This window comes from Dermacentor variabilis, chromosome 7 (assembly GCF_050947875.1).
Source record: "Dermacentor variabilis isolate Ectoservices chromosome 7, ASM5094787v1, whole genome shotgun sequence".
Taxonomy (NCBI): domain Eukaryota; kingdom Metazoa; phylum Arthropoda; class Arachnida; order Ixodida; family Ixodidae; genus Dermacentor; species Dermacentor variabilis.
The window spans coordinates 87,803,057-87,824,092 of record NC_134574.1 but is presented as its reverse complement, the minus strand read 5'-3'; the positions used below and the strand labels follow the sequence as shown (position 1 = coordinate 87,824,092).

At 49.7% G+C, this 21,036-nt stretch overlaps 1 protein-coding gene and 1 pseudogene across 3 annotated transcripts in view; one reads left to right on the top strand and one right to left on the bottom strand.

Moving 5' to 3' along the window:
* LOC142587611 (uncharacterized) overlaps nt 1–21,036 on the bottom strand; it is an 88,802-nt gene that overhangs the window by 12,983 nt on the left and 54,783 nt on the right. For 2 of the 3 annotated variants that reach the window (XM_075698751.1, XM_075698752.1), the window contains 2 exons: nt 15,736–15,957; nt 7,266–7,483 (listed from right to left, as the gene is read on the bottom strand). In XM_075698751.1, coding sequence (XP_075554866.1) covers nt 7,266–7,483; nt 15,736–15,957 — 440 coding nt within the window. Of the gene's footprint in view, nt 1–7,265; nt 7,484–15,735; nt 15,958–19,315; nt 19,610–21,036 lie in introns of all 3 variants that reach the window. The other variant, XM_075698750.1, reaches the window with a different exon arrangement.
* LOC142588250 (uncharacterized) lies at nt 689–3,453 on the top strand (annotated as a pseudogene).

Sequence of the window (21,036 nt, the reverse complement as noted above, 5' to 3'; positions counted from 1 at the left end):
CCTTCGTAAGTTCTACGCTTGACATATTTGCATTGTGTTTAGTATAGTAATAGTAATAGCGTAATAGTGATATATATAGTAATATATAGTAATAGTAATAGTAATAACGTTTCGTTGCCTTCCCGTGTCATCAGCGTGGCGGGTGATGAGTGCAGTGGCTTGCCTCTTTGTAACGTCTCAGAAATGCTCTTTTTCGTATTGAGATGTAAGAGGAGCTTCAGGAGTGAGCGATGACAGCGACGCAGCTACGATCGCCCCTGGGCGCACAATTCGCATGGCGGCGCTGCCGTTCCGCTCATTGCACTGGCCCCTTCTAGTCTTGTTGTTCACTGCAGCAGTGGCACCAACCACTTCAGCCAGTTCGTCTGCTCGTTCGCAAGCAGTGTTCGGGTCGCGGTAGGAAACGCCAGCCCATCTCGCCACCGGGAGAGGCTCCAACGTGTGGTCGACGCCACAGGACTTTTGGGTTGCCTTAGGATGTCGCAGAAAAGGTCTATTGCCGACTTTTGTTCGAACGCAAGGAAGCGGGGCAAGCAACAATGCGGCCACACCTAGCTTTCTGCTTCAACCATGGGAGATTCGGAGATGCTTCGTGAACAACAACATGCTCAGCGCTCCGTTTTGATTCCGCTTGAAGAGACTGAACAGCATCACTTCTGACGACGCTTGTCCTTACTCGCCGGTGCAAATGGACAGTGAGTGCGACGAGCTTTCCGCATCGTGTGCAGCGAGGGATGAACCTTATTCCGCGACCGAATTCGCCACCTACATGTCGACCATGCAGGCCAGTTGGACATCTCGGAATTTAATACAGAGTCACCCGCACAGTCAATACTGAACCTATTTCCATCTAAGAAGTACGGCAAACTGAGCAGAAGCTTCCATCCGGACTGGTACCGCCTATTTCATTGGTTGGAGTAAAGCGCGCAGGCTGAGGCAGCTTTCTGTTACCCTTGCAGAGCAGACAAGGGTAAAACGGACGCTGACCAAGAGCATTAAAAGAAAAGAAACCAAGGCGTCTCGGCTCCCATACAGCGGCCTTGTTCATAATCTTGCAGAGTGTTTCCTACTGGGGCTAATGAGAAATCTGCATTTGTCAATGGTGGATAGAATAACTTAAATAAAAAGAAAAAGATGCTGGTTTCAGATAGCACGAAAACTCACTCGCGCATAAGTCTTTCCAGACATCGTGGGTCCAAGTCGGGAGGACAGGGAAAGTTAGTTGCAACACATCTCAGTGACGCGTAATTCAGGGAAGTGGAGGAAAATCGCCTGTATGTAGCAATAGTCGTAGATGTTTTGCCATTCATTGCCATTCAACGAATCGCTCAGAGGGGCCGCGATGAAAGTGCCACAAGTGAAAACAAGGGAAACCTTGTTGAGCTCTAGAACTTGTTCGGCAAATATGACGATATTGTCAGAAAGAAATTGAATGACGGAGCAGCAAACGCGAAGTACGTTCGTCGTTGGATACAAGACCAGATGCTCGAAATTCTCAGCCACATCACATTAACAAGTATTAACATTAACATTATTAACATTAACATTATTAACATTAACATTATTAACATTAACAAGGAAGACATGAAAAGCTTCAAGCACGTCGCACTTATTGTCGATGAAACCAAGGACCTAAGCAAGACGGAACAATTATCAGTTGTAAGGTACTATGCAAGTGGGGCTGTGTTTAAGCGATTTCTCGGATTCCGCAACGCTAAACATTTGGATGCAAGGTCGCTCCTGGGCTACGTAAGGGAAACGTTGAATTGGTGTGACATTGCTCAAACATATGATGTTGCGAGTGTCATGAGCGAGTGTCATGAGGGACATCCAGGCATTCTTCAGGCAGGAGTTGCCGCAGGCAGTGTGCGTCAACTGCATGAACCATCGCCTCAATCTAGTCATCGTGGAGGTTTGCAAGGTGATAAAACCGGTGAGGAATTTTTCTCTCTTTTAGAATGCTGCTATGTGTTTCTGAGTGGATCTGCAATTCACTCTCTGTACGTAGATGTGCAGAAAAGGTTGTCTTTTCCAGTGATATAGCTATAGTGTCTCAGCGATACAGGATGGGCCTGCCAGACAGCGGCTTGCACAGCGGCGATGAAAAGCTTTCCTGCTATCCTTGTATGTCTTGCCGAAGTCATCGCTACAAACAGCCGGCGGGCAACGGAAGCTAGGGGTCTGCTTGTGCAAATACACTTATCGTTTCCTTTCCATTTAAGCCTATCTACCAAGGTACTCAGCCGCCTTAAGGTTCTTTCGGACCTATTCCAAAGTAGAGACGGCAATATTGGTCAGGCATGCCTCATGGCATGCATACTCATTGACGAGTTCTCCCAAATGAGAAATTAGCAGAACGCATTTAACACTGTCTGGGCGCAAACCTGCAGTGTTTATGAGGAGAACGGGGTGTACGAACAAGAAAAGCAGAGAATGGAGTGCCTTCCACTGCATTTAGAACAGTATATATACAACGTCCCGTTGAAGAAAAGTCTCCACATAAAAGGAGAACATACAGAGTCAAAGTTTTTCAATCCGTTTTGGGCCAACTGATTGCGGAGCTGGCTAGACGGTTCACGGAGAATAACGATGTACTCTGCGGAGTCAAGCGCCCTCCACCCACGGAGTGAGAATTTTATGGACATCTCCTTACTCAAGCCATTCGCCGAGCGACATCGAAACCGCTGAAGTTAAGTACAAGCTGGTAACAAAACTTCTTAAGCGCATCGAAGCCCAAAGGAAGTGCAAGATAGAGACACCGCTGCAAATGGTGACTGTCTTGGGCCTTCCACGAACTGCACAAGATAGGTGGTATCGCCGTGACAATACCGGCATCGTCATCATCTTACGAGCGCACGTTTTCGTGCCTTCGAAGATTGAAGACTTATCTTCGCAGCAAGATAGGACGTTCCCACGCGCCTTTCATGACGTAAGCCCCGAGATCTGCGAAGCCTGTCTCACCTTGGTGGGGGCAGTGAAACCAGTGCGTACGTGTGTGTGTGTAAGACCTCCTCCTACAAAAAGCCGGGTCAACTACGCTGACGTTGGACGCTACGAATTGGTGGTGAACTGCCGTTTTTCCTCACCTAGGGATCTAGGGAGAGCGGAGTGTTTATAAGCAGCTGTTTGTCGGCTGCTAGAGTGTGCTCTGTGATCGTGCTCGTGTGCTCGTGCTCGACAAGCAGTGTGTTTGGAGCTTCGTGCTCGCATGCTGTACACTTCGTCTTGCGTGCTCCACTTGGGGGTCACGCTATACTGTCGAATATATGCTTTGTTCTAATGTAAATATCTGTAAATAAATCATGCACGCCTAGTTCCTCCCAAGTTCCTCCCTACGACCTCCAACCCTGACAGCTTGCGGTCGAGAGATCTCTTGTCAATAAGATAACTCTTCAGCGTGTTGTCGACATGTTTGATGCTGCGCACATTTATCGACGTATGTGTCTGCACTAGTATACCGGTATAATGATAGCCCATCGTATCTCTGCGGCGCTATTGCGAGGAAATTGTGCGGCACGGGCGTAGGACCGATACCTATACCGGTATCAGAATACCCGCTGGACCATCGAATAAACCCCGGCTGCGTTTTGTCTTGTACTGTCACAGCGCCGGCATTGGCATCTGTGGTTGTGATGAAACCTTCCTCTGATTCTGTCATCGCTTTGAAAGAGACTCCATGTAAGGTGCTGTCCAAGGTAACATCGGTGGCCTAGCTTGTGTAGTGAACATTGCGCAGTCTGAGAGCTGTTATTTGCGCTGGTGAAACCTGTTGCACTGTATGACCAAATGTGTCACTGACTGAGATACCTAGTGCGTACTCTGTTTTTGCAGTTCTCTCCTATCTTCTATCTGTTATTCTTTTCCCCTCTACGTTCTTGTTATTCTTTTTCCCATTCCCCGCTTTAGAATCACCAGTCGGCGGCACAAGAGTTTATTAATTTTTTTTGTTATGTATGGCGTCTTTACCAAAGTTGGAGTTGATATGCACTTTGCTTAGAGGTGTTAGTTCTCTCCTATTGTGAAATATACTCTTTTGAAGGTATATAGCAATGCAGTTAACTGATGTTATTTTTTTGCTGTTGGGTACCTGTTTTTTTTTTCCCTTATTTAACACTGTTTCTTTATCTATATGCTTTACCATGTGTTATACAAGTTTTCATTTTCTTAGAAGAAGCACTGCTGTGTATATATGGTAAATCTTAAGTCATGTCTAGCTACGATGCTAGAATAGCTTATTCACACTGACGTGTTTAGAAGGCCTTCGGCCCAGTTAATGTAGTCAAAACACAACTCGTAAGTTGTCCGCCTCCCTGCCCCCTTAAAGAACTCACTTGTTGTGGGTGCCCCCCCCCCCCTCTAGTCTAAAAATCCTGGCGCCACCCCTGGCCGAGTCACTGCGCAATGCACGAAATCGTACATGTAAGGGCTGCGGCGCCACCTCGCCTGACAAATTTTTCCTTCTTGTGGATCCCCCCCGCATGCAACTCAATGAGCAGCTATAAATGTGACTCACAAGCTGACACCAACTACGGGAAAATTGACGCCTTCTAAGTGACTCCCCCTCCCTGCCTCCCCACTGTACCCTGGTTTTGGTGCTACAGGCATGACAATGCATGTCAAGTATTAGGCGAAATTCCTACAGCAGACTGACCAAGGAGTTCAGCGGAATTTGCTTAATCAACCCGCCTTAATAAAGATGCTCCTACTCTTAGAATTCATTCGTTCTGTCAGTGCTTCCACACCCCGAGTTGCCGATTACCTCGCCCTCGCCTTAGCAACTGCCAGCCTCTTGGACATCTCAGGTGATCATTAAAAAGAAACTACTTGTGAGCTCTTTTGGGGGTAAAACGATGGCCCCGAAAACGTGGCATAGGGCTCGGGCCGATTATGACCAGGGCGTTTTTATTTTTGTTTTCACCACAGAAGCTGGTTTTGTAGATGTCTCTCGCAGGCTTGCGTTACACAGATGCAACAAAAGGTACGTCATCGCTCGACATGGCGCCAGCTGTCCTGTCTAGGCCTGCCCGCCGCAGGCCGGACGGGTAAGCCTTTTCTAAACCGTGTGCCTTCTTCCCAGGCAGTGAATGTTGCAGGCTTCCACTACGCCTTATTTCACCTCCTCGTCAGCAAAGTTCGGGTGCTAAGTCGGCGGCCTTCTTGCTATTGCTTCTCGAGGGATGAAGGCCTGGCCTATATGGTAAGTCAGAGGAAACTCACGACGTCATTGGAACAGTGGGGATCTTGCCACCTTGGGTAAAACGTGGCGATGTTTCCAACAAACTTCACGTCATAATGTTCACAATGGTAGAGAGCTTCTCTCAGTACACTTCACATCATGAAGCACAATTCAGTAAAGGCAGAAATGGAGCATTAAAAAGGAATAAATAGTGTCTGTATAATCGAGGACCCTTCGGAGCGTACACGTATAGTGAAGCGGAAATATTAGAATGAATTTCACGAATGTATTATTGTGGGCGTTATCTCTTCCTGTGCCGTCACAATAAACTCCCAATGACGAGAAAAGAAGATTTTCTCTGGTTAGAGTGGTCACGTGTGATAACGTCACTATTATATCAAACAACGTTGCTGCGGAGCGCGTTCAAATAAAGCCCTTTTTTTACTTCACTCGTGGTGTGTGTCTGCTGCTGACTCCTGCTGCTGTCCGCTGAATACGTGCTGTGGTTAATAGTGTATCAGACTGCTCTATCAGATGAAGCTTTGTTTCAAGTCGATATCTGGCGCTTGGTGCTTTAAATGTAAACTATTTCCCACGCTCTTTGCTAGCTTTAGATGGATGCCAACTTCCCTCGTCAGGCCTGCATTAAGTGCCATTATATTTAATGAATAGTGCTATCACAATAGTAGTTGTAAACGAATCCTTACGTAGGAGATTATGGCATATGTCCTTATGTCAACATACCTGAACGATGTGTTGTCTGGCAATTTCGCCTCCTAATTTCTACTGCGTCATTTATTTTCGGTAACTGTGAGAGGCAGTGGGAGATACTCCCTAATCTACTTTGCCTAGAAAAACGTTTTCATCGGGAACGGGACACTGCATCCATTCCGAATGCGCTGCCACATATACTATGATACCTATGCATGGTTATTATGTGGTTATTACAAGACCTGATAATATTCTCAGCCTCTTAATATCACTTCGATATTGCCGTAATTAATACGTGCAAGAAATATTCTCGCGGTGTTCAGCAAGGTACTCCTTTTTCCGACTCGTGCCTAAGCACACAAAAACTTTGTGGAGACGATCATGCCATCGTCGAAACGAACGGGAGCATCCGATGCCGACGTTTACAGGCTAGGCCCTGACGTGACGTCACACTAGGCCCTAGTTTCATATCAGTGATTCCTCTGCAACTCCTTGATGGTGGCATGTCGCTCGGACGCAATAGGTTTCAGAACATCCCTGTACATCTGTACAGGGATTGTAGACGACTGGTTGCCGGGTTCCCCGAAAATTCAAACGAGGAACGCGGAGAGGGAAAGCTGCGATGAAGCGTTCAACGTATAGGCGAATAGCTGTGCCTTACATTCAAAAGATATTCCTCCCTTCGAGAACCGCGGCCAGGAAAGCTGTTCCGCTAGCTCTCCCCACCCGCACAATATTACGAAAATTTTGCCCGCGCGTCTTCACGAACCGAAAGCACAGACACCAAAATAACCATGACAGTGCCCTCGCAAGATGTTTCACGGAGGTCATGTCTTCAGTGACATTCTCATACGGAAACGATCACATCGTCCAGACCACCGTGGTCAAGACTGAGCAATTGTACGCTGGAAACAAATGGAAGACTCATCAGCGCATCTCCTTGCGCTTGTTTTTGCCGTGGGAGTCCGATCAACCATTTGTTGATACGCGGATTCTCAGCTGAAGCTTCAAAAGAACGGCACGTCTGGCCTTACAAGCCTTTTTTTTTCCATTCGGGTGAATAAGAACCTGTGCGTCAGCAAACCTTCATTTTCTTGATTGCCTGCCAAGGCAATTACCTGCTTAGAATCCCGATTTTGAACAGTGTGCCTATGACTTCTAAGTGAATATTTTCGATACTAGATCACGCGTGCGCGGCGATGGTGTATAAATGTGGCTAGCAATGTGGCAAAGAAATCTCGTTAGTGCGCGTTTGCGTGAAAGGGGGGTGGCATAGTTAGGTGTTTTTTCGTGCGTGCGTGTGGTCCCAATCGTAAAACTTGCACTGACCTATACGTGGTCGGCGTACATTCCCTGAAACACAGTGCTGGCAACATACCTCAAGTAGGCAGGCACGTCGTGGCGGTAGTAAGGAAACTCGATGGCCCATGGCAGCAAGGGCGCCTCGCCTCCGGCCCGGAACGGGTAGGGAATGTTTTCGTCGAGTTCGTGTCCCAGCAGCCACCCCATGTCATCGCCCGCCTTGGTGTACGCAACGGTCATAGTGCGGTAGTTGGCCACGATGTCGAAATGGATGTCCCCCACGTCGTCTAGGATCTGCATGCGTGCAATACGCGGAGTTCACGGGGGCCTTCAGAAATTTGCCCGTCGTTGACTGTTCGACCTCGTAACTTACGGGGAGCTTTACAGAAACGGGTGACTCAAAGGTAGCGCGGACGTTACAGGCCGGGCGTACAAAACAACGCAAGAATATAAAAGCTGCAGAACCCATTTTAGGATGAATGTCGATGGTAATGCGTTAGCATTAGGGAAAGTTGAGTGATTACTCCTTCAAATTTAGCATCGCGTCCCGCACTAAAATCACAACTTGTTCTACCCAGCCTGGCTCATCGCCGCACAAATTCGGGACTAAGTTTTTATCACACGTTATTTCACCGCCTAAAAATTAACTCGTCGTTCCCGTCCATCGCAAGTCACGCAACGCCCATCCAAACGCCGTCGTCCCCTCCACGTGCCCACACTTCAACATTTAAGCAACAATTTTTTGTTCGTACTGCACGCGATCGGAATCGCCTTCCCGGCCGTATCGTTACGATCACCGAGCCTGCAGCCTGCAGAATTTAAATCTGCCGTCGAAGAAATCGCACACTTTCACTTTAGCCCATAGGAATATAGAGTATACTGTTACGCATGGTTATTACTTTATTTATCACGCCTTGTACTTACTGATTTGTATTATTTTGACCTTTATACACAAATCTTTACTGTAATTATGTTAAATCCCTTGCACCCACCCTTGATGTAATGCCCCTTATGGGACCATTGAGGTATAATAAATAAATAAATAAATAAATACCGCGACATAACGCATTGGCACCGTCGAAGCGAGTTATGTATGAGGCGTGTACGGCAGCGGGACTCCTCTTTCGCGCTTCTCTATAAACACTTCGTGCCATCTAGCGCCGCCGTCGCAAAGCCTGCTTGTAGTCTCCGAAATTCATGGCACGCCGGTGCTGGCCAACGCTAAAATAGACGTCATGAGGAAAGCGGGCTCTACCCTCACGCTTCTTTCTGGACACGCTGCGCCATCTAGTGGCACTGCCAAGAATTCAGCGCGTGGCCTCCGAGACGAGCAGCGTGGCGCGCCGGGGCCTGCGATTTCCAATCAGTCAGCCGAAGTGAACGGACGTGTCGTCGGCGCGCTCCACAACCACCGAGACGACGCGACCTTCACCGACCGCCCTTGCCTGGGCCACTATCGTCGGGAGTCATATGGGAAGCGGCCTTCTCGCCGTTTCCCACCAACCGCCTTTATGAATCAGACTCTGCCTACGCGAGAGCTGCGTTCCGCGCAACGCCTGCTGTCGACGCCGCCTGATTTCGCCGTCAACGTCGATACAGCTCACATGCCGACATGGAACATCAAGTCGCAGACACCTCCATCAGCCCTGCCGCGCTTGAAGCTGACTCACGTTGGGCCCATGCCGTGAGAGCACACCGTGCAGCCGCGGCCCACCAGCCCATCGTCTAGCCACCAGCTGCCTCGTCAGCATCCAAAACTCCCTGCACTACCACTCCCCGTCGTCACGCTCCTCTACCTCGCCAAGATCGTCTTCAGACCGGGAGGAGGGCTTGACCTCCGCACAACCTCTAACGGAGCCCTGCTCCAAATCCTTTGCACTCATGCCACCATCGACTACGCCACCGCACGCACCGCCGACCATGTACGGATAAATCCGTACAACTCCCTTACTGTCAGCACCCCATCAGAGCCGCGCGCTCGCCTCTACCTCCGCGTCTCGGAACTCTGCCTGGGTGCCATCTCTTACCCCCTGCGTGCCTACATGGCCGCACCCGACAACGCCATCCGCGGCATCATACACAACTCAGTGGACTCCCAAACCCAGGACGAGATCGCCCAAGACCTTCAATCAAGGAACGTGAGCACCCCCTACGCCAAATCCATCCTCATAACCTTCGTCGGCGCTTCTACCCTCCCCTCCACCATCGTCTTCAACTGCGGGTTCCACCGCTGCCACCCGTTCTGTCAGAGAGCCGACGCCTGCACGAACTGCTGGGCTCTTGGCCACCGAGCGGATGTCTGCACCAAGCCCAAGTCCGCCCTCTGTCACCGCTGCGGCCAGGCCCACAAGCCAGTCGAGCCCCCGACCTGAGTCCCCTGCTGCATCCTGCGCAAGGGAGCCCACGTCACGGACTTGCTCCCACGCGGGCTCCGATTCGATCGGAACTGCCCGTCATCGCCCCCGGCCACCTCCAGGCACCAGCCTCCCCCACCAGCGCCACCCACCGTGCCCATCCTCAAGACCTCCCGGCCCTCCCGCGCCACTCTGTCACCCGTGGTGCCCAGTCTGCCAGCCGCCACCGGTCCGTCTCCTTCCCGCCTCTGCCTAGGTCCGAGGCGTCCACCGCCCCCGCTACCACCACCACATCACCGGTAAGCTGGAAACCGCAGCCTCACACGTCGGGCCCCCAAACCGCGGCCCTCGAGGCCACTATCGCTGCCCAGCAGCTCCAAATTCAGGAGTTGTCGCGCCAGCTGCAGGCCGTGCTAGTGCGTCTGTCCTCCCCCGCTGCTCCGCCTACTTCCCCAGCTGCCGCACCTCCACAGCCGCCGGCGCTAGCTGTGGTGCCGATGAATACGGCATCCTCGGCTGCATCATCGCGCGCCTCCTCTCCCAACCGCAGCACCCCGCTGAAACGCTGATCACCTTCCTCCGACCCCTTCGCACCCGAGCGTGACGTGATTCACCAAACAACCTCCTTCTTGGAGGCGTTTGAGCAGCGCGTTATGTGCTGCTTTGTGCGACTTGAGGAGCGCGTCGCCAGTATCGACACCCGTGTGGCCACCATCGAATCACACCTTATCGCCCTAGACACCAGGGTCGCGGCCTTAAAGACCCGCGAAAGCGCGACTATCGCGCACCTGTCGCTCCCTGCCCCACTTACCCCGGCACCTACCCCAACTCTGTCAGGGCACTCCGCCATCCATCTTGGCCAGACACCCCACACGCCTTAGTTTCTGGCAGTGGAACTGTCGGGGGTTCCGCAGCAAGCGGAACACCCTGCAGCTCCACCTCCAGAACATCCCTCCCGACACTCTCCCCTGCGTCCTAGCACTCCAGGAAACCCTAACTCCCGTGAAACTGCGCGACTACTCCTCCTTCCATCCTTTTTCTGGGGTCCACCCAAACGTTGCCACACTGATGCAGCGCAACCTTGCTGTAGTGCAGCACCAGTTGGACGTTTCGGACTGTGCTCATCTCCTTAAAATTCTTCCTCGCCGTCGCACTGAGACAAGCCCCTTTGTTCTCAATGTGTACAGTCCTCCCAAAGCCTCTTCAGCTCCTCTCCTCCTCGTCCTCCGCAGAGCGCTCTCCTGCGCTGGCCGCAACGCCCTGGTCGTTCTCGGTGACTTCAATGCCCCATATACCAGTTGGGACTACCCCCAGAACACTCGCAAAGGCCACTCACTCTGGACTTTCATCCACAACGAGTGCCTTTCGGTCCTTAATGACTTCGCTTGCCCCATAAGGATCGGATCTAGTGTTCAACGAGACACCAATCCGGACCTTACCTTCGCTAAAAATGTCGCCAATCTGACCTGGACTAATTCAGGGGTTACTAATATGGATGAGATAGTTCAAGTGGCTGAGGAGTTCTATAGAGATTTATACAGTACCAGTGACACCCACGACGATAATGGAAGAGAAAATAGTCTAGAGGAATTAGAAATCCCGAAGGTAACGCCGGAAGAAGTAAAGAAAGCCTTAGGAGATATGCAAAGGGGGAAAGCAGCTGGGGAGGATCAGGTAACAGCAGATTTGTTGAAGGATAGTGGACAGATTGTTCTAGAGAAACTGGCCACCCTGTATACGCAATGCCTCATGACCTCGAGCGTACCGGAATCTTGGAAGAACGCTAACATAATCCTAATCCATAAGAAAGGGGACGCCAAAGACTTGAAAAATTATAGACCGATCAGCTTACTGTCCGTTGCCTACAAAGTATTTACTAAGGTAATTGCAAATAGAATCAGGAACACCTTAGACTTCTGTCAACCACAGGCAGGATTCCGTAAAGGCTACTCAACAATAGACAATATTCACACTATCAATCAAGTGATAGAGAAATGTGCAGAATATAACCAACCCTTATATATAGCTTTCATTGATTACGAGAAAGCGTTTGATTCAGTCGAAACCTCAGCAGTCATGGAGGCATTACGGAATCAGGGTGTAGATCAGCCATATGTAAAAATACTGGAAGATATCTATAGCGGCTCCATAGCCACCGTAGTCCTCCATAAAGCAAGCAACAAAATCTCAATAAAGAAAGGCGTCAGGCAGGGAGATACGATATCTCCAATGCTATTCACAGCGTGTTTACAGGAGGTATTCAGAGACCTGGATTGGGAAGAATTGGGGATAAAAGTTAATGGAGAATACCTTAGTAACTTGCGATTCGCTGATGATATTGCCTTGCTTAGTAACTCAGGGGACCAATTGCAATGCATCCTCACTGACCTGGAGAGGCAAAGCAGAAGAGTGGTTCTAAAAATTAATATGCAGAAAACTAAAGTAATGCTTAACAGTTTCGGGAGAGAACAGCAATTTACAATAGACAGCGAGGCACTGGAAGTCGTAAGGGAATACATCTACTTAGGGCAGGTAATGACGGCGGATCCGGATCATGAGACGGAAATAATCAGAAGAATAAGAATGGGCTGGAGTGCGTTTGGCAGGCATTCCCAAATCATGAACAGCAGGTTGCCGTTATCCCTCAAGAGAAAAGTATATAATAGCTGGGTCTTACCAGTACTCACCTACGGGGCAGAAACCTGGAGGCTTACGAAAAGGGTTCTACTCAAATTGAGGACGACACAACGAGCTATGGAAAGAAGAATGATAGGTGTAACGTTAAGGGATAAGAAAAGAGCAGATTGGGTGAGGGAACAAACGCGAGTTAAAGACATCTTAGTTAAAATCAAGAAAAAGAAAGGGACATGGGCAGGACATGTAATGAGGAGGGAAGATAACCGATGGTCATTAAGGGTTACGGACTGGATTCCAAGGGAAGGGAAGCGTAGCAGGGGGCGGCAGAAAGTTAGGTGGGCGGATGAGATTAAGAAGTTTGCAGGGACGGCATGGCCACAATTAGTACATGACCGGGGTTGTTGGAGAAGTATGGGAGAGGCCTTTGCCCTGCAGTGGGCGTAACCAGGATGATCATGATCATGATGAATTCAGGGGTCTTCCTCGGTAGCGATCACTACGTCCTCCGAACAACTTTCCCACTCCCCTCCCTTGCTCGCGCCTCTACTCGTCTGACCCAGACAGTCGACTGGGACCGCTTCCGGTCCACCAGTCTCTCTACTTCCTCCTCTGCTCCTATCACCGATCTCTCTGCCTGGACCGAGACCCCTTTGGCGGATGTCCGCACTGCCACATCCACACTCCCTACAGCACCACACTCCCCTACGGCAGACAGCCGTCTGCTGCACCTTTGGGAGGCCTATCACGCTGTCCACCCCTGGTGGCAGGCTCAGAAATACAATCGCCGCCTGCGCCTCCGTTTGGCCCGACTCGCGTTGGACATGGAGGAGAACTGCGCCTCTCTCTTTAGACAACAGTGGGGCCAGATCTGCGACCGCATGGCAGGCAACCTGGGTCTCCGCGACACGTGGTCGCTTCTCAGGGTGCTGCTAGACCCTACACACACTAAAGGTTTCCAGCGCAAGAATATCTCCAATCTCCTTCATTCCTCCCCACTCATCGATACTGACTTCCTGGCAGCTTTCCGGGACCATTACCTCTGCACCGACCTAGCTACTCCGCTTCCCACCTACTCCGGCTCCACAAACCCTGATCTTGAGCGGACGTTTCCGTGGACGAGGTTCGTGCGGCGCTACTCACACTCCGCACCATCTCGGCCCCGGGGGCGGACCGTATCACTAACAAGGCACTTCACAACCTAGATACCCCCTCCCTCGAAGCCCTTACTGATCTCCTCAATACACATTGGCAGGCTGGCACTCTTCCCTCCTCCTGGACCCATGCACCTGTCTCATTCATCCCCAAACCCAGCAAACCTATTGCCCTCGAACAACTCCGCCCCATCTCTCTCACCTCCTGTCTCGGCAAGCTGTTCGAGCATGTCATCCTGGCCCGCCTCCAGACCTATCTGGATGATCATGACTTATATCCGGACTCCATGTTCGGTTTTCGTCCCCAGCTGTCCACCCAGGATGTCATGCTCGAACTTTCCGAGGATGTCCTACACCCCTCCACCACAAACGCACTCGAGCTATCCTGGCGCTGGACCTTACCAAAGCATTCGACAATGTACACCACACCGCCATCCTGGACGCTCTCTCCTCCCTCCATGTCGGACCCCGTGTACATGCTTACGTCACCGCGTTCCTCGCCCACCGCGCAGCCGAAATCTCATATGGCCCACTTTCTTTTCCTTCCTTCTCCCTTGGCAACAAGGGTACCCCCCAAGGCTCTGTCTTGTCCCCTCCTCTGTTCATCATCACCCTCTTCCCGCTGGCACGTGCTCTACGGGCTATCCCAGCTGTCTCATGCTTTCTACGCCGATGACATCACCCTTTGGGTGACCACCAGCAATCTTGGCGACATGAAGACCACTCTACAGGCAGGTGTGGACGCGGTAGCGACTCACGTCCGGGCCATCGGGTTGAGCTGCTCTCCGACTAAATCGGAGCTTTTGCTCCTTCGGCCTGGGCGGATGGCCCCCTGTCGCTTTTTAGGCTTTCTTAGGCCTTCTTGTCTAGGAGGTGTTGCCCTAGTAGCCACCGGAGAAAAACGCCCCTCCTCCCTCGCCTGACCCCCCTGCCTCGCGCACGACAGGAGAGGGCACGCATCCGGGCCGCTCTCCTCGCTCGCGCACACTTAGCGCACACGGGATTGAACCGCGTTCACCCGCTCAGCTTCACACGCTTTCACCCGTACGGTACCTCACGGCGACAGCGACGCCGACGGCAGAAATGCGCCTGGAGTGTCTATATTCTTTTTTTCTCTTCCTTTTCTTTATTCAATACTGCAAACCTTGTACAGGACCAAGCAGGGTGGGTTAAATGGCAACAAAACAATAATCACAAAATTAAAAACATCAAAGTGTGGCGAAAGGCAATGAGGAATCATTCAAGTTGGTTACAGTGCGAGAAAAAAAAATGAAAACTTGAATAAATCTGTTCGCGCAAAATACGGCGTCAGTGAATTAGGATGATGGTGGTGTGTATACCTCGACGTTGAAAGCGATAGATATGGAGAATGATTAATAGCTAGATCTTGATTCCAAAGCAAGAAAGGAAATTGAAAACGTAAATTTCTTCTTCGTTGTTCAAGACATTGGATACCGTTAATCTGCATTAATTCAGAGGATGAGTCATACGGGGATAATCGCTATCGCAATAAAAAAATTTGGAGGAAGCTGAAGCTTCGCCTTTAAGAGTGGAACGTGATAGCATTCAAAGATCCCTGACAGCTTCTCACGCTTCCAGGCAACTGCAGCCTATGTAACCGCAATGTTTACCGGGAAACGCTGGTGGCGAACGCTATGCACGAGGCCGGCTTTCTGGTAAAAACGCGACCTCTAGCGTGAGCCGATCCCCGAAGCAGTGCACAGCGGCGCCAAAAAGTTGCATAATTTTCAGGTTTGTGTTGTTGTGTCGTACTTTAATAATTCAGTGTCAGAAGATTTAACATAAAAGGCATGCGCTGTCGGTGTTTTGTTTCATGATATTAGTTTGAGACTGTTATTCTCAAAATTTCGAGGAATAACTTTCTCAAAAATGTAAGACAAGTTATGACGAACTTTAGCGATAAAATGTTGAGGCAAAACAACCCACATACACCGCATGTGATACAGCAAGGCATGGCATATACATATACCTAAATATATACGGAAATATTCGCTCATGGAGATGTCTACGCCGGATTTTCTGCGACCCGTGGTCCTTAACGGTGTCGCATTAAAATCAAAACAAAGTAACAATGTAAATAGAAAGTCAACAAAGATGCACATAGAATGCACTTGCTGTCATATTTCTACATGGACTACCTCACTGGAACGATCCGGCACTGCCATAATTTGCCACGAACCTAACAACGTTGGTTAATATCAGGAAAACCACGGATGTTACGGCTTCTTTTATTCTGTGATCCAGCACGCCTACAGTGCAGCACGATCCAGTGGAAACAAGGATCAAACGGGTGTCAACAAACTGTTGGAGGCAGGCTGTCTTTTTAGCATCACGCTTACTCGCCCCACGAAAACACCCTGCGCGGCGAACTTCTCGAACTTACCTCTCTGAGGCGGTAGGACTGCGACCGCCTCAGGTACTTAAGCGTGTAGGTGAGCGAGGCCCAGTCGTACGTGGAGTCGGTCAGGGTGGCGAAGTAGGTTCGCCGCACGGCCTTCGCCATGGACTCCACTTCCTCGCGCACGGCTGCGGTGTAGTGATCCCGCACGTACAAGGAGAAGGACGCGACGCCGAAGAACCGAACCGTGTTACTGAAGCAGAATCGCTGCAACATCAACACAATCAATCAATCAATCAATCAATCAATCAATCAATCAATCAATCAATCAATCAATCAATCAATCAATCAATCAATCAATCAATCAATCGATCAATCAATCAATCAATCAATCAATCAATCGACAAATCAATCAATCAATCGACAAATCAATATGTCAATCAATATGTCAATCAATCAATCAATATGTCGCTCAATCAACATTTCAATGAAAGTACTGTTTGTTATAGTGACCAGGAACACCTAAGACACCTTTCTACTGTTGCCCTTACAGAGTAATACACACGATGTACGGTAAAGACAGATATGGTAGACAAAGCAAGGAGGTGGGCTTGATTGCAACATGATCATTTACACCTGTACAGAACGCTAGGAATGGGGTCTGAAATATGTGAATACAGGAAGAATATTTATCGCATGCTTCTTGTAGTCTAGCCATATGACTGTGACTACTACAACAAAGCCACGCAGAAAACCCGCGCCGCTGCCTGGAAGGTTTTTTTTTCGGTATGCAAAATTGTACAGGATTATAGGAAGCTTTGGGCAACATATAGTGGTACGAACAACCTTGTTTAGGAGCAAAGGTGCATTTATCACGTCTAGATTTTAGAGGTGCGAGCTGATGTACATTTGAAAGAGTTGGACTGCGGTCACTGGAACGGCAAAAGCGCTGTTTGAAAAGAGATATAAATTTATGCCGGATGCATCCAATGAGGGCCGCATTAGATTTGCACGTTCCGCCCCAACTAGAGAGGCACGCAGTAGAATGCGCTTTCAGAAAGAAAGGAAGCAGGGGAGTGGACGTTTTGCGATATACGACAAACGACAGTTGTTATCACGGAAAACGCTATAGCTTCAGCATACGTGCAGGGTGTTTCTTTAGATGCATCAAATTTTTCAACATTTTTCAAAATACGTACGTATAAGCATACTATTTTCACTACAGTAACCTTTGTGAAATATTTTTTTAAAGTACATAAATGAAAGAAAGTGCAATAAAATGCAATGCGTCTAGTAATATGCACTGCGTGATTAATTTCTTCTGAGGTTTAATAATGGTTGGCTACCGTGTCCGGTGCTGCGCAACAAAAAGAACTCACCGACGATTACGACAGTCCCTAATGCGAAATTTCAGCGCAGCTGTATACATGTTTTCATTTCGCGATGTGTTGGCTAACGCGGACAATCTGTCTCGTGCGGCACATTACAAACGCGGTGAAGTGTGACGCGACTGTCTCGCTAATGGGGGGATTGCGAGAGGCGGCGCGCGGGTGACGCGTGGGTTCGATTCACATCAGCCGCCGCAGACAGACCACCCCTCATGCAGCGATTTGTTTCCGTACTGACGACGCGCGCTACTCTGGCGCCATCTCGTAGTAATAGTCGCCGCAAAGGCCGTCTTGCGCGGCACTACGCTTTTCTTCTCACGCTTTCGCCACACCCTCCTCCTCCGCTTTCTTCCTCAGGCTCTCCTCGCTATCGCCGTCTTTCAGCTCCCGCTGAGCTCCGAGTTCGCTTTCATCCTTTGCTGTGTTCGTTCGCTCGGTTACGAGGGACAACGCCGACGCTCGCCGCAGGAACGGGGGCCTAAGGAAAAACATCATGCGCTCTAATAATATGCCAGACAAATTATTGCACGCCTCACAGAAGCAACTGAATGTCTTTCTCAATCGAAACATCATCGTAGGCTAAAAACAACAAATTTGTATTTTTTATTGTTTATTGTTTTGGGAACGAGGTGTATGAATTGGTAAAATAGCATGTTTATACATTACTTTTTGATATTATGCAAATGATGTGCCACCGTACGTTTGATTAAGTGCTTCAGAAGTACGAGTCAGCAAAAGGCAACAAAAGACGCCTATTGAAACCCTCCGTTTCTGAAATTTGCAGTATCTGAGGCTCTGTGATTTTATTAATTCCGAGACAGACAGACTTGACATGTTGAAACCAGTTACAATACAACATGGACTTTACATAATGAAACCATTTCTTAAGTTTCACCAACCGCTGGATGTGAAGGCATCCCGCTGCAGTGTTCATGCTTCAATATAACCTAGAAAAATGAATGAGGTGTTATATGGGTAACATTAGACAGAAGGAAGAATGAGGAGCTACGAATTTGATAAAACTACGAATTTGATAAATTTTAGCTGTTCTATATGCTTTTGTGAGCGCTAACGTTCTTCCACTGATTTTTGCCCATTTTCCGAGACCTCGCCTTTTTGTGTTTCTTTCACACATCAACAAGCATAACTATGTATTAATAAAGATTTTCAATTATACTTTCTTACATTGCTGGCTGCGCAATGAGCCAGCAAAAAAATCGTACGCTAGCTTTTGATATGATATGGCATGGTCGTGCCATGCGGGTACCGAACGTGAGCGCAATCGCTGATGTCGATATCTTGTGCACTATTGTTACCTAAAGGTAAAAATAAAACTGTTGCGGCAGGAATGCATCCCTTAATCAAACGTGTTACTTATATCTAAAAAAAAAAACATACAGATCACTGAATTATTGTTTCAAGCTTAGTTTACAGGAGGCTGTTTTAGGCTGCATTTGGACTGTATGACAAAATGGTCAAGCAACAGTGGCGCCACAGCCGAGAAACGAGCGTCGGCGCGCGTCCGACCTGGGGCCCGAGCAAAGCGTTGGATGGAAACCCGGCGTATTGAGCACGGTACGACCGATGGCTCGACGCGTTCGCTTGTGGCGCGTGCCGGCCTGTGCCGACGCATGCCAGTGGCTGGGCTTTTAGAAGATCCGGCTGCTTTTCCGAAGTGCTTTGCACGACTTCAATGAACAGTGTTGCAGGAGGTCCATTAGGGACTTGCAATATGCGTTCGCGCTGCTGTCACTAAATGTTTTTTTTTGGAAGCTTACCGCTTCCTTGAAAGTTATCTAAAATAATTCAGACAGTAGTATGCTTCATACCATCGGTTGGCCTTAGATTTCTCTCAAGAAAGAGACACTGTGTAAAGTCGATACCGCGGTTGTCAAAGGAAGGCATCCCCTGTTTGTTTTGTGTTTCACGCACATCAGAAGAAAATCGCAGTTCGCCTCGAATTAAAGCTTCACGCTCGGTTGCACCTGGTCTTGCGTTACATCAACCCTGCCCCCCCTCCCCCCCCCCCGTCTCCACGACCCATAGCTACTCTTGGCATTACGATCTCGCAATATGTTGTCGAATTCGTATCTTGTCAGCTCCGACTGGCTCTCAGGACGGCTCTAAACACCGAGCTGGCGGAATTCGGAAACGTCCGAAATAGAACTCCAGTATAGGCCTTCAGGCCATGACAACGGCCTCGTGCACTCCATCACCGCGCCACTGCATCCACTGACCCTGTGCTTTTGCAGTGCGTCCATCGACGAAGCGTAGGTGTCGTGGTACGCAGTGGCCAGCTCGTGACTGGTGATGGGCGCCGCATAGTGCACTACATGCCAACCCATGACGAGTTCGAAGTCGCGTGGCGACTCGACGATGCCCACGAGCACCTTTTTTACCAGCGGCCAATAGCTGGTGCTGAAGCTGAGGTTGGCCAGCTGCAGTGTTTGCCATGGAAGCTTGGCGAGAGCCTCCTTCAGCGCCACCATGGCCTTCAAGACTGAACGCTCGGTGGTATTGCTGAAGATCACCTGCGAAACACGCGCGAAGCATTGGGGGCGAGCTCCACCACTGGAAAAGCTGGCGCCACCATCGGCGTGACGTGGCAAGAGGGATCACGTGGACAGAGCGGACGCGTCGGCTGCTCCGGAAGCGGCAAAGCGAGCTGAAAACGAAAGCTTGAAGTCCCAGCTGCGCTGCCGTTCTGATTAAGTGGTCAGGCTTTATGGCCTTGGGTGCCTGCTTGACAACACTTGAAAGTACTATAATAGGTAGTGGCTACCTTTCGAGGCGTGCAGCATGGTAGGCTACTGCTCGGGGCCGCAGTGCGAGACGTGTGCAACGGAGCCCGGTGTGAGCCTTATTCGCACGTAGTAGCCGCAGGACAAGGAGCTGCGTGAAGCTTGGCTCGCGAAACTTAGAACCGGCAGAGAGCCATCGGCTATAACTCGGGTATGCAGCAAGCACAGACGCGAGGAACATTTCTGCTACGGCGCCGGGGCTGCGGGATGTTGGGTGAGTAGTAGAATGCGCATGGGGCGCTCTTCCGCGCCTACTGCCCGGCTAATGTCATGACCGTTGATGCTAGATACTGGCAAGTTCACTGGAATTAAAAAAAAGGCATGCAATATGGTCATGTTTGTGTAATGAATTAATGCACTGGATTGCGAAAAAGAAACCGAGGGAAATCGCACGCTGAGAAGGCCGATAAACATACAGTGCGACGCAACTTGAGAAATCACATTGAAATGTCCAAGAATGTAGAAGACAAAAAAGATTGAATCGTCGCGACGGCTCATCACAGTCACCGTAGCTAGGCGCCGAAGTCTCTATAATGTAATTTTTGAACAGCTCTGATAACGTCCGCGCAACAATGATTGCTTGTGTACTGTCAAATTCTCATTTGCTGCAGCCTAAAGCTCACGGCACGGTGCGAAAACGCGCTCACAGCGAAAGCAAAACATTGTGCGCGGACATGCGTGCAAATGCGCAGTCGGTCACTGCGAACCCGTGCGATCGCTGTATTGAGGCTTCATTCTGTTATGCTCCATTCGGTTATACAGACAGCCCACTGTAACAGCATATTTCACATAGTTTACTCTCAGCGTGTGCCTACCTTTCACGGAAGAAGCCGGTTCGGGAGACTCCATCTCGGCGACCGCGCGCAGTGGCGTTCACTGTACATATTCGGTAAAGAGATAGCGTCTAGCTGTAAACAATTCTGTGCTTTCAGTTTGCCCAAGATTATTATATCGACAGTCAAAAACTTCCCTCGTTTTGAGAGTACTTAAAACAATGTCCAGGAGGGCTGCCCCGTGGTGTTTTTATTGAGCGCCGTAAGCGAAACCTATGAAGGGCGCGCCGCGTGATCCCTCATACTACGCAAGGGAGGCGCTTCCGACAGCTGGCGACTACGTAAGTCCTCGCCCCCAATATTTGATCCAGTGGCAAAGTACAT